This window comes from Apostichopus japonicus, chromosome 9 (assembly GCF_037975245.1).
Source record: "Apostichopus japonicus isolate 1M-3 chromosome 9, ASM3797524v1, whole genome shotgun sequence".
In the NCBI taxonomy this organism is placed as follows: Eukaryota; Metazoa; Echinodermata; class Holothuroidea; order Aspidochirotida; family Stichopodidae; genus Apostichopus; species Apostichopus japonicus.
Genome location: NC_092569.1, coordinates 3,476,958 through 3,489,517, shown reverse-complemented (window position 1 = coordinate 3,489,517; position 12,560 = coordinate 3,476,958). Strand labels below are relative to the sequence as shown.

Below are 12,560 nucleotides of genomic sequence, written 5' to 3'. Positions count from 1 at the left end.
CCTTGCTTGGAAAAATAAAGTCGCAAACAATGTCGAGGAAGCAATAAACCTTGCGCAAGATCGTGATACGTGGCGGAGGTTAATCACTAAGCATGTCGGATAGACGAGACTCATTCTACTATATTGTTTATTTCGCAAGCATGAACATCAAACAGAATGAAAAACCGAAACACTGATCACGTAACGAACAGAACATAACATGGATATTTTCTTTCAAAATATCTGTATAACCAAGAAGAAAGGATTTTGATATTACTTTGTATGCAATATATGCAGGGGCGTAGCGAGCGGGGGTGTGGGGGTGTCACACCCCCCCCCCAATAATTTGGTCGCTGTCGGCAAATTTTGGGTCTGTCGGCAAAAGGAGAAAAGGTGAAGAGAGCGGAAGGGGAAGAAAGAAGGAAAGCTGAATAGAGAAAAGGAGAACGAGAGCTTCTTCCGTGCCAAATTTGACTTAAAATATGCATCTAAGGACGTTTCAAAACTAAAATTTTTCCAAAGGGGAGGGGTATACCCCCTACCCTTAGACCCCTCCCCCATTTCAGTCACCACTTCCAGATCCGTCGGCAAATCAAATTTGACTTAAAATATACACCAGCAAGGGCGGCGGAACCGGGGGGCACAGGGGGCACGTGCCCCCCCCACTTTTCCTCAGGTTAAAAATGTGCCCTTTTTCTACATAAAAATTTCTAAATAAAAAAAGAGTTTACATAGCGAAACCCACGTCGAATGAAATATTTCGGGAAGTTTTAAATGTTTACCACAGGCGTAGGAGCCCAATTTGATTTGGGGGGGGGGGGGGCTGTAACGACTTGCCGGAAAAATATTGCCAAGATTTTTCGCGCGCTCCGCGCGCGTTCAATATGTTAATGTGCATATCATATAGGCATGCAACGGTTATTACATCGTTTGCCAATAACATACAATCATGTGCCGTGTTATAACCGTGTTATAAAAATTGGTTAGAAATATTGGGAAAGTCGTTATAATAATAATCATCATAATAATATCAGTTCAACCACTGAAAAACACCTAGAAAATTAATTTCTTTCAGTATTTTGACATATTTCATTTGCTTTCATGCATGTATCGATCGCGTGTGCAGGGAGCTTGGACTTTATAATGATTTTACCTCATTTTGTCTTTTTCCTTGTTTCCCAATTTGCACATTAGATATTGCAGTGCTAGTATGCATTGTTTCCTTGAGGGAGGGGGGGGGTGGCGTTGATGGAGTGATGTGTATACGCAAATAAGATAATACAATAAGAGTTATAAAGGATACTAAATATCAGGCTGCATCAGTCCAATCGAATTTCTGCAAAGTGCCCTTCGACGTTGGTGCCCCCCAGATTAAAAGTGCTTCCGCCGCCCTTGTACACCAGATTGCATCTAAGGACGTTTCAAAACTAAAAATTTTCCAAATGGGAGGGGGACACTCCCTCCCCTTAGACCCCTCCCCCATTTCAGTCACCACTTCCAGATCCGTCGGCAAATCAAATTCTCCACACACCCCCAACAAAAACCCCCTCGCTACGCCCCTGAATATATGTATATCTATATGAACTAGAAAGTTTCATCAATTTGACATTTTAGAAACTTTTGTAACTAATTCTTTCACATTTGGTCAATCTCGATACATTTTCTGACTGAAAAATTGGCAATTTGGGGGAAACCCTTCAGGAATCTGACAAGATCAGACAAATCTTCAAATGAAAGTTGGACTAAATCTGCTGTCAACTTTATAACAGTATTTGTACAAATAAACCCAATAGGACAAAAAGGAAAACAAACATAAGGAGATATGAACCCAACAATCATTGTTGCTATTTGATCATGATAGAGATAACTGTCATGAACAACTAGAGCAAAAACTCTTAGAAGTCCATTTGGGAATATCACATATTCAGGCAGAAGACTTGATCAAGTCTAACTATGACATCATCCAGACACATGCGCCTCAATTTATTAACAGCTTCCCACGCAGGATTTTTAAACTAGGATATCAACGAAGAAATTTAGTTACCGCATGCAAGGAGCGTGGCGTTAAAAGCTAGACCCCTTATTACAATGTTAAATATATTTTAAGTTTCCCGGCCCCCTCCATATTTCCTTGGTCCCCAAATTGACCCCGGAGCCAGGACCGTAGCCCTTTGACCCCCCTCACTCATCCCCTCCCCCTTCCCACTCTTGTCACGCATGTACATAGATGTGTAATATAATTCTATACTCCTCCGTTTACATCTGTCGTGTAATGAAATCAAAAGGCGAGTTTTCAATTACTTTCATATTGTTTTTAACCCATCATCATATTTTAGAGGTATAGTTCCACTTGATAAATCAAAAGCACGTACTTCAAAAATTCAACTATATGATATAACATAAACAAAGGAATGAAACCCATGCATGCACGAATGGATTCAGCAATAAAGAAAAAATTACATGTTATGAAACATCGGCTTACTTCATGCCAAAAAAAAAAGCCATATATAATTTATATTGCTTAATTTTGCAGTGAAGGGTTACAGAACTGTGCTGTATGCCGTTTTGACTTTCGGTTAGGTATCCGGCCTGTTACATATTATACATGATCACATCATGAGCTAGCTACTGTAACTTTATAATGCATTATCTAGTGTTCCATTGTGCTGCTACAATGAACAATACATTATATTGTTTTTAGTATATATACCACATATATATCATGTTGATATAATTACCAAATGTACGCTTTTATTTTAAAGGAAGGCCAGCCAAGATGATGTCTGGTCACGAAACCGAACACCTGGTCCATTCTTATTAACCACGCGTGTAGTACCCATTCATTGAGACTGCAATCGTGTGGCCATGATGGTGTTTAAGTCAAGTCAAGTATCATGCAGGAGTCCTTTCCAAAAGAGAATAAATACGCGTACACGATTTCATTTTCATTTTCATTTATTCATTCCAGTATAAATATAAAAGTTATAAAGAGTCATAAAATACGTTGACAGGAAGAATAACTAATAAAAATGGGTGGGGGGGGGGGGGGGAGAAGCTAAGATGATACGATCTCATATAAAATACATCTACACATACAAAAGTGAATGCATAAAATTTTATAACAAACAGACGACAACAAATTAAACATTCTAAGTGCTTAGGATTGAATGTATAAAGCAGCACGGTATAAAGATGGATAAGGTCGTTGAAGGTGAAAGCAATGATGGCGTTCTGGAGGTACCCCCCGCCCCCACCCTCGCAGAACAATAGATACCACTAGGCGATGTACGCTGATTGTATGTCCAGAGGTTCGAAACCGGTAAGGATGGTCGTAATTGCACTGAAATCGTTTTTCCCCTGTATCGAACAATACTAGTTCTGTTTTGTTGACATATTTGCCTTACTCTAGAGTTCAGACATGATATTTATATATATATATATACATATAAATATCTGCTTTATATATATATATATATATATATATAACTGGGAGTTGTCTGACGATCGCTATAACGCGCGAAACTCCGAGTTACAACTACTAGTGTTCCACTAGTCTCATCTTGTATCAACATATATTCCGCTCTGTCCAATGGACATAGAGCACTCTGCGCCAAGATAGACGACAACCTACTCTATGTATGTATATATATATATATATATATACATATATATATATATATATATATATATATATATATATATAATAATATATGTTGAATATATGGTGTTACATAATCTTCGTATTAAATTTATGCTTTAGTATGGCATTCGTACAGAATTCTTAATGTTGTATTCAAATAAAGTATTCGTATATAATTCATGTAGTGTTGTATTAGTGTAGTACTCGTTTACAGTTTATCTGGGGTTGCGTTAATACATTACTTGTAAGGAGTTCTTATATAGTGTTACATTAGTATATAGTGTAAGTATGTAGCCCACTCAGAGTTACATGAGTGACTTGACTCACTCTGAAATAATGTGAGGTACCGTGACGATGAAAACACAAACAACTCAGGATTTATGTCACAAAGACCAGCGAGCTGATTCCATACCGCTTTTACATCTTCTTCCTCTGCCAGTTGCTCTCTGTTCGCCTCTATATTTCTATTCTCGCAGGCCGTTCCTTCCCGGGCCACATAATCTTCTCGGCTCTAGTCCTTCTTCCATCCGTTTACTCCCACCCTTCCTCTTTCACTGAAATAACTTAGCTCTTTTGTGTTAGAGTTTTATCAAGTCATACATCACAAATATATATTGTATTACGATACTGAGTTGTACAGTTAATTACAGAACTTTCTGCTGCAGGCGTGGTGTCTGCTGTAGGCGTGGTGTATGCTGCAAGAGTGGTGTATGCTGCAGGAGTGGTGTCTGATGCAGGAGTGGTGTCTGCTGCAGGAGTGGTGTCTGATGCAGGCGTGGTGTATGCTGCAGGCGTGGTGTATGATGTAGACGTGGTGTCTGTTGCAGGAGTGATGTCTGATTCAGGCGTGGTGTCTCCCACGGTTAATGGGTCTGATTCTCTCCAATAAAAAGACTCAGCTTTACGACGATATGTAAATTCACTGTATTGCCCTGGCAACGCTTGTGGGTGATCCAGAGTGTGCCTTCGAGATTTCCTACAGTATGATATTGCGACACATAACCTGTGAATAGGGGCATAGTTAATGAAGAATTGTTTGATACATTTCAAATGATCCCCTTCATCAACATTTTACATCGCCGTTGAAAACTTCGCAGACACAAGCCGACACCATTTTATCATCTGATCACTATTAGCATCTCCATTATCAACATATAATCATGGACATATCCTCCACAGATAGCCCAATAATGCCACAGTACCACATTACCACCACATTACTACCACACCTGTCAACACCTCTTCATCACCACTACCACACCAGAACCATTATAACAATAACCACCAGAATCGTGCCATCATCACCAACCTAGTTTCACCATTCCTACCACCACCCATTCGTCACCGCCTTCTCCGTCACTGTCATCGCCCCAACGACCTCTTTCACCTAAGCCCATTCACAAAGCACCCTCTTCATCACTAATATCACCCCAAGGCCCCCCCCCCCCTCCCGTCGCACCACCACCATAACCTCACTACAAAGACATAGCCATCGCTATCACATAATCGGTGTTCATAAGATTTAGTTGTAAGTATGTATTGTGACAGTGACAGTGTGTGACAATTGTGACAGTGATGCGATGGGAACCTGTCTATTGCTGTACACATCTTTAACGATACATGATAGTTAACAACAACTGGCCTGATACTTACACTACGACAGTGAAGACGGCGAGACCGAGTACTGTTGTAGAGGCAGTTATAACAAATCTGTAATCGGATGAAGAACCGGACTGATCTTGTTCAGCTGTGGGGATTAAGAGATATGCTTTCTGTCATTAAAGGATAATCGAATCAGACAGATCACATATTGTTTCAGAAAGAAAAATAGAATGAATCTTATTGTAACGCTCATATGTATAACTTTCTAATTAATGTCCGTTGAAATAAACTCCATGCAGATTGTCATGGTGATCTTAAAAAGAAAAGAATTTAGTCGTCAATTGGTGCCATTCTGAGGCACATTTCGATTATTAATTAGGTCTATAATTACGGTCTAAACGGAAGGCTATGCTATAAATAATGTTAATTGTTTTATTTCTCTGAAAGGGAGTAAAGACCCAAGCCCCATGGAACAGTGCCTCAGAGCGCCAGTGGGCCCTGGAGAAGTGATCCTATATATTCTTACCCTCATGCATATTCATCCATCACCGCTGGTTACGTCACTGCATTTATCACAGGGAGCTGCACTGGGGCACGTGCCCCCTCCCCCACTTTTTTTCCAAATAGCAAATGTGCCAAACTGGCGAATAACATGTGCCCCTTAAATGAAGAACTGTCTTTTGGATATCTTAAGCCTTTGTTAATATTATAATTTTATTTTAATTATTTATTTTTATTCTGTACATGCTATTTCTAAAATGGCATCCCATATCTTTTTGTAGCACGGTTAACAATAAACAATCTCGACAAATAGTATTGATATAGCATACTAACACATCATATATATTTAAGTGATATGGCCGGTGTGTATATCGGTATTCGGTTTATAGCATAACGAGTGGTGGTTGTGGAATGAGAAAGTGCTCCTCTGATGTTGTGCCCCCCCCCCCACTTTGTGGAAGCTTCCTATCCCACTGGCTGTTACTTAGAGGTTATAGAGTAGCATCTCACCTGGATCTATCTCGGGTAAGCTATTGAGAAAAGGGGGAGGGATATAAAGGGTTTCGGTTCGAAGGAAGAAAGATATATTTTGTCCCCCTTCGAATACTAAATTTTCTTATATATATATATATATATATATATATATATATATATATATATATATATATATATATATATATATATATATATATATATATATATATATATATATATATATCAGGCGCGTATCCAGGAATTTCTTACCCGGGGGCGCGAATTACTATCTAAGCGGAGCGCCACCATCGGTTGGCGCGGAGCGTACAAGAAAATTTCTGGTTTTGATACCCCCCAGATCACCGGAAATGGCACTTCTCGGGCTTGAAAATGACCAACCAGATGTGCACTTTTGCCTGAGAATCAAGTATTCCCCAAAAGTTTTTTTTCCATCCATAACCTTTTTGAAGATTGTCACCAGTCAGTGGCGTCACCAGACTTTTCAGTCTGGGGGGGCACAGGGGGGGCACCAGCATTTGATGGGGGGGCACTTAGATGGATACGTATCGCCGTCCTGGGGGAGGAGTCTAAGGGGAGGGGGTGCCCCCCAGGCGCGGCGGAACAGGAAAATTATTGGGAGGGGGGCTAATGTGTAGAGACTATCTAAGCGGAGCGCCACCATCGGTTGGCGCGGAGCGTACAAGAAAATTTTGGGTTTTTCAAACCCCCAGATGGCCGGAAACGGCACTTCCCGAGTGTTTTATGCTGCGAATAGCTAGCCCTAAAATATGGGTCTCAAGCCTGCAATTTCTCAGATTGCACGTAAAAGTCTGTAAAAACATTGTAATTTGTATATTCGATGGTGTTTTAAGAGAGTAGCTATTACTCGTAGTGTACTCGCTAAGACGTTTTTGAGTGTAGTAAGGGGATGTTGGAGAACTGGCTGAAATGAAGCAAGTCATTGGTCTAAGACGAAGTTGTGTTGCGCATACCGGTACTCACACTCACTGCTTCCACTTTTCACGGGACGTGAAGACGCGGTTGGGGTGACAATGTGGTCTATAGTAAGAGGACGGGCCGAGGGTCCCCCCCCCCCCAGCATTTACTAAAATTATTACACCTATATAGTATACGTGTGCATCGGACAGATCGACAAGTATGCATTGAAAAATGGGCAGATGCTCGTTTCAGAGCCTTGGGGGGGGGGGGGAGGCTTATCATGCATTTTCCCCCTCAACTTTTGCATTGGGGGCTGAGCCCCCCAAGCCCCCCCCCCCGGTTCCACCGCCACTGCCCTCCCTCCCCTTTGGAAAATTTTCGCATACGGAGGATGGGCTAGATGCAAAATGCTGCCACATTTGATGCTAAATTCGATCTGAAGATATCTCCAGAAATTGCTATTTTTGAGGTAATGATTTTAACAAGGCGCAGAATTTTGCAGAGGATATGAACCACATGCTGTCGATATTATGCCTAACCCTATATCAATAGAACCTACATTTGTTGAATTAATGTGTGCATGACCCCCGACTCCTTTCTTGTCCTTCTCGTTTTCGCCCATTATCTATTAAGATGTAACAGGTTTCAGCATCGTTATTGGCTCCTATCAGGGATCTCACCATGCAATCCAAAATTTGATCACACATCGAGTATGGCTCAGTATGCAGGTGTGAACATTCGCCATTTGTTCCTACAAGCATCTGACCTCAAATGACCTCTGCACGCCCTACACAACAGGGTTAATATATGGGTCCACAAATATAGGCAAGTACAGTGCCTGCGGACCCTCACATTCTCACATTTCGTCAGCTCCTAACCTGTCAACCTCAGACCAAGGCAACATATTGCAGTACCCTCCCTTCTCACAGTCATGTAGCTCGCGAAGCGGACGTGTATATCCGCTGGTACGGCGTGAGCACTGACAAATTCAATGTAAATATCGACACCTGTTGTGAAAGCGCGGGTTACGACTTCGATACCCGACGTTCAAGGATAAACTTTTTCATTTTTTCGCAGCTCATTTGAAGAAAATACGAATTACTGTGCTTCTTTGTCCTTATGAAAAACCAACTCAGATGATGGGAGTTGAATATAACAAAATATATATATATATTTTTTTACCAACCCAAATCTCAGATGGGGGGGCACTCGGGGGGGTACTAGGTTTTCCAGGGGGGGCACGTGCCCCCCCTGGCCCCCCCTTGGCGACGCCACTGTCACCAGTCACACATCATGTTCGACCTCATTGCCTATGGATCATGCTTTTGTAGGTAATTCTACGTCACGGCCCACAATATCCGGAAGCCCCACTTTTCAAGGTTTTAAGCCCATTATTTGTTGAGAATTCACATTTCTCGTGAATAAAATCACTTTTAAACATACCCATAATGTTGCACAAAATTCAATCTATGGACAACCAATATAGAAAAACCTCCTGGAACCCCTAACAGACAGGTCAAAATTGCACGAGTAGAGGAAAGTATGATGAAGAATGTTGGTGAGGAAATTTTCGAAAATTCCGACACAGTTAATTTATTGGTGTATAAATATTGCAACCTCTTATAATGGCTATTATAAAACTTCGTTGAAGGGAATGAAAAATAGCAGATATTTCCGATATCAGGTATATCGAACCGAACACTACACACATAGGCGTAGGCCCCGTAGGAGGCGGTGGCTGCAGCCCCCCCCCCCATTTTTTCCGGGCACCTACTGAAAGAAAAATAAATAGCAATGAATAGCTTAAAAATGATCTCCTTGGTAATTAAAATAAAGTTGTAAGCTTGGCCGACATTACTACTGTAAAAGAGAGTTTTGACATAAATGGATCTGTATGCTTTTTCTCCACTTACATAAGACATTTGGTTGTTTACATTAGCAGCCGGCGGTATACTGTGCAACTTTCACGGACCGTACGGTAAACGATGCCATGCAATGTAATGACCCATGCTTGCTTATATGATATTGGCATCGATATGTTGACGCGCGCCTCGCGCGAGAAAAATTTTGGCCTTTTTTCGGGCAAGTCATTACAGCCCCCAAATCCAATTGGGCTCCTACGCCTTTGACTACACACAAAGACAGTTTTTGAGGCTGTTCATTGTGGAACATGCATTCAATGCTCACTGATATGATGTTATATCTGCTCTTTGCTTTACAAATTCGAACAGGCGTGTAGCGAGTAATTGCCAAGAGAGGGCGAAGCCTGTAGGCAAACTATCTAAGCGAAGCGCCACTATTTGTTGGCGCGAAGCGTTCAATAAAAATTTTGGCCGAAAATGCGTCCCAGATCGCTGGAAATGACACTTCCCAGGCCTTGTAAGTTGCATCTAAGCATTGTCTATTTTGAAATTACTAGCGATGTCATAAAGAAAATTTGCTCGGGGAGGGGGGGGGGCGGTCGCCCCCTTCCCGAAATGCGTCATGTTCCCTGACGACTCGGTCGAGTTCAAGACCAGCCACAGTTGGTTCCATATCGCACAATTGTACAATTGTTTAAGGCGTCCATACACACACACGCGTTATGATAGACCATAAATAGTATTTATATAGATACATTAGTGAGAGAGGAAAAATGGAAACGTCAAAAATGGAGTTGTCGGTGTAAGGGGTAGGGTGAGGCGCAAACCCCCTCCGTAATCCTCGATCTGTCACTGGCTACCATGTGTATATAATAGGGATCAGCGCATTAACTATGACTGTTCCTCTTTCTCTTCCCGAGGTCTTGGCTATCTTCTACTCCCTCCTTTTCTCCTTTTTCTCTCTTTTTTCTTTTTCTTTTCCCTTCCTTCCTCTCCTCCTTTTCTTTTTTCCCCCTCCTTTTCCCTTTTTTCTTCTCTTTTTTCTCTCCTCTTTTCCTTACCCGGGGGGCGCGCGCCCCCAACGCCCCCCCCCTGGATACGCACCTGTATATGTAATAATATTGTGTTGATTTAATGGAACGTTTTAGACATGAAACAAATTGTAAAGTTGCAGTTGCATATTTGGAAAGCCGTAATAGACAAGCTATGAAAGCAAGACGATCAAGCAATATGTTTTTTTCTCATTTTTGGGGGGCCTTTTAACATAATCACCATGCATGATTCACATGGTATTACATGTACAATACCATGAACAGCGACTACATGCTACTCTACCAACATTGCGTGGACTTTTGACATCAGGCGTAATGTAAATGCCTTGATTGATTGAATGGAGAAGAACTCTAACATATATTACAATAATATAATGTACTGCGATATATTTTGTATTTCACATATACGGCGCATAGATATAACTGTTGATGTTTACATATCAACGTCGGTATAATATATGCGATTTACAACGGTTTATTTCTGTTTCTTCTGCTATAAAATATGGACACATTTATTAAATAATTTAATTATATCAATTTTCATGCTGTGTTTCTTCATAGTATTCTTTACCATATTAATGTTTATTACCATGTACATGGGGTGGAAGGCCAAACTACATCCATTTTACCACAATTTTCCGTCATCTTTCAAATGGTCCATCTTGACACATAATGCAGCGAACGTCGGGACCGGTGTAGATTGCGTCGATGTACTTTGTATGGGCAGCGACGACACGCTTTTACGTATATATGGAGTCAAAAACAACCATGCCGCATATTTTAAAGCAGGGTTTCCCTAACTTTATCCTCCCACGAACCCCCTGTGGATGTCAGAGTTGTCCACGAATCCCCGAACTTTTCGAGACACGATCTGAGTCATTATTATACTATAATACGCATAAAAGTGCTTCGTAAAAGATCAATTTTACCACATGCATGGTGCGTTACTACTATGGTAACATATGCGTATGGAACGCGAAAAGAGTTTGTGGATATGCCGGGTACGACTTTTTGTACATTACTAAATTATAGACTTTTAGAAACGTCTCACGAACCCCCCTGGGATGGACTCACGCACCTCTTGGGGGTTCATGCACCCCAGTTACGGAACCCCTGGTTTAAAAGGGTAGTACCATGGCAAATATACAAGTAAACGCTAACGACTTGCTTAGAGTTAAACTACATATAAAATTATTACTGTATAATGAATTAACGACATATACTCACTTTGCGTTTCTTGGGAACCAGCAAAACTTCCCATAAGAGTCAATAGCAGTACTAGACGCAGATATATACAAGCCATGACTTAACAGGCATCATGCAGCTAATCAATGTTTTCCTAAACGATTCCTTTATTGTCAATCCGATGTACACAAACCTGAAAGTGAAAGTATGGACGCGTGAATCAAGTTACTTCCTCCATTAAGGAAATAATTAGCCCCACAAAAAGGAAAAGATAGTATGTTTCAGGGAAGCTCATCCTTGCGTATATAATGAATAATAGCGATAGCAAGTGCTATACAGTGCAACGGATTTATAGCTTGACCAATCCTGTGTTTTCAGTAATATTTGTCAAGGACAGGCCCTATTTGACACTTGACATGTGAAGCAGGGAGGGGGTACAGAGGGCGAAAATGTTCACCTTCACCCGACCAGTTTTGTGAGAAGAAAAAAAAAACATCAAAGGTGCCCATTTCGTAAATACATAGTGCCAGTTGTTTGGTAGGGGTGGGGAGGGGGAAGTAGCCTACACTTTATACATTTTTTTAAATAAAAAATTCCCTTTTGTGGTGAAAAACAAAGTTGTTTAAATAAAAGAGGAAAAGTTTGCCCAATATCTCTGGTAAACCAGGAGCCTGACTACTTTAATCAGTATGTAGATTTACCAAAAAGAGTTTACATGGCAATTGAGCCAACACTAGTTAGTGACAATCTGTCCCACTACAGACTTGGGTAGGGGTTGACCCTATATATGAAAGAACCAGACGTGAATATCGGATCTTATTACATCGGGGAGGGGGGGGGTGGCCCTGGGGTCACTTGAGCGGATTCTCATGTAGGGGATGAAGGGGGTATTCCCCCAGAGAAAGACATTTAAAATGTAGAAGACAAAGGGTACATTCGGAGGCATATTTCAATGATAGATCACATCTTTAAGTAGCTCTAAATGCAAGATTGTGCTGATAAATACTCTTGACTTTTTTTGTGGTTACAAGGGGAAGGGCGCGGTGGGTGAAACCCGTAGCAGTCACATGGTCTTAGTCATCCCTGACTGAATGTAAAAAAAAACCGACCGAATCATTTTACCCCAGACTGACAATTGGCACACCCATGAGCCAAGGTACATTAGGGGCCACTGGAAGATATAAAGGGACATTGAAAAATTTGGGATAATGGAATGCTCTAGCTTTCAGAATGATCTTAAAAAGGGCCCATGTCCCCTTCCCAATCCTCCCCCTTCCCCCCCTCGAAAACCTTCCTCTCGTTGGGATGGTATTTAACTAGACTCAA

At 41.2% G+C, this 12,560-nt stretch overlaps 1 protein-coding gene across 1 annotated transcript; it reads right to left on the bottom strand.

Moving 5' to 3' along the window:
• Positions 1-2,170: 2,170 nt before the first annotated feature.
• LOC139973365 (uncharacterized) lies at positions 2,171-11,507 on the bottom strand. Its single transcript, XM_071979988.1, has 3 exons — positions 11,277-11,507; positions 5,273-5,366; positions 2,171-4,622 (listed from the first exon to the last, which is right to left on the bottom strand). Exons 1-3 carry the CDS (start codon positions 11,350-11,352, stop codon positions 4,214-4,216), a joined length of 579 nt encoding a protein of 192 aa, XP_071836089.1. The 5' UTR covers positions 11,353-11,507; the 3' UTR covers positions 2,171-4,213.
• Between the last annotated feature and the right edge of the window lie 1,053 nt (positions 11,508-12,560).

What these genes read in the sequence shown, in the direction of transcription:
- LOC139973365 (XM_071979988.1), bottom strand. Translation starts at nt 11,352, where the DNA reads ATGGCTTGTATATATCTGCGTCTAGTACTGCTATTGACTCTTATGGGA. An exon ending in TGGTTCCCAAGAAACGCAAA is followed by an intron (nt 5,367 to 11,276) that starts GTGAGTATATGT and finishes TAATCCCCACAG; the next exon opens with CTGAACAAGATCAGTCCGGT. An exon ending in GCCGTCTTCACTGTCGTAGT is followed by an intron (nt 4,623 to 5,272) that starts GTAAGTATCAGG and finishes CCCTATTCACAG; the next exon opens with GTTATGTGTCGCAATATCAT.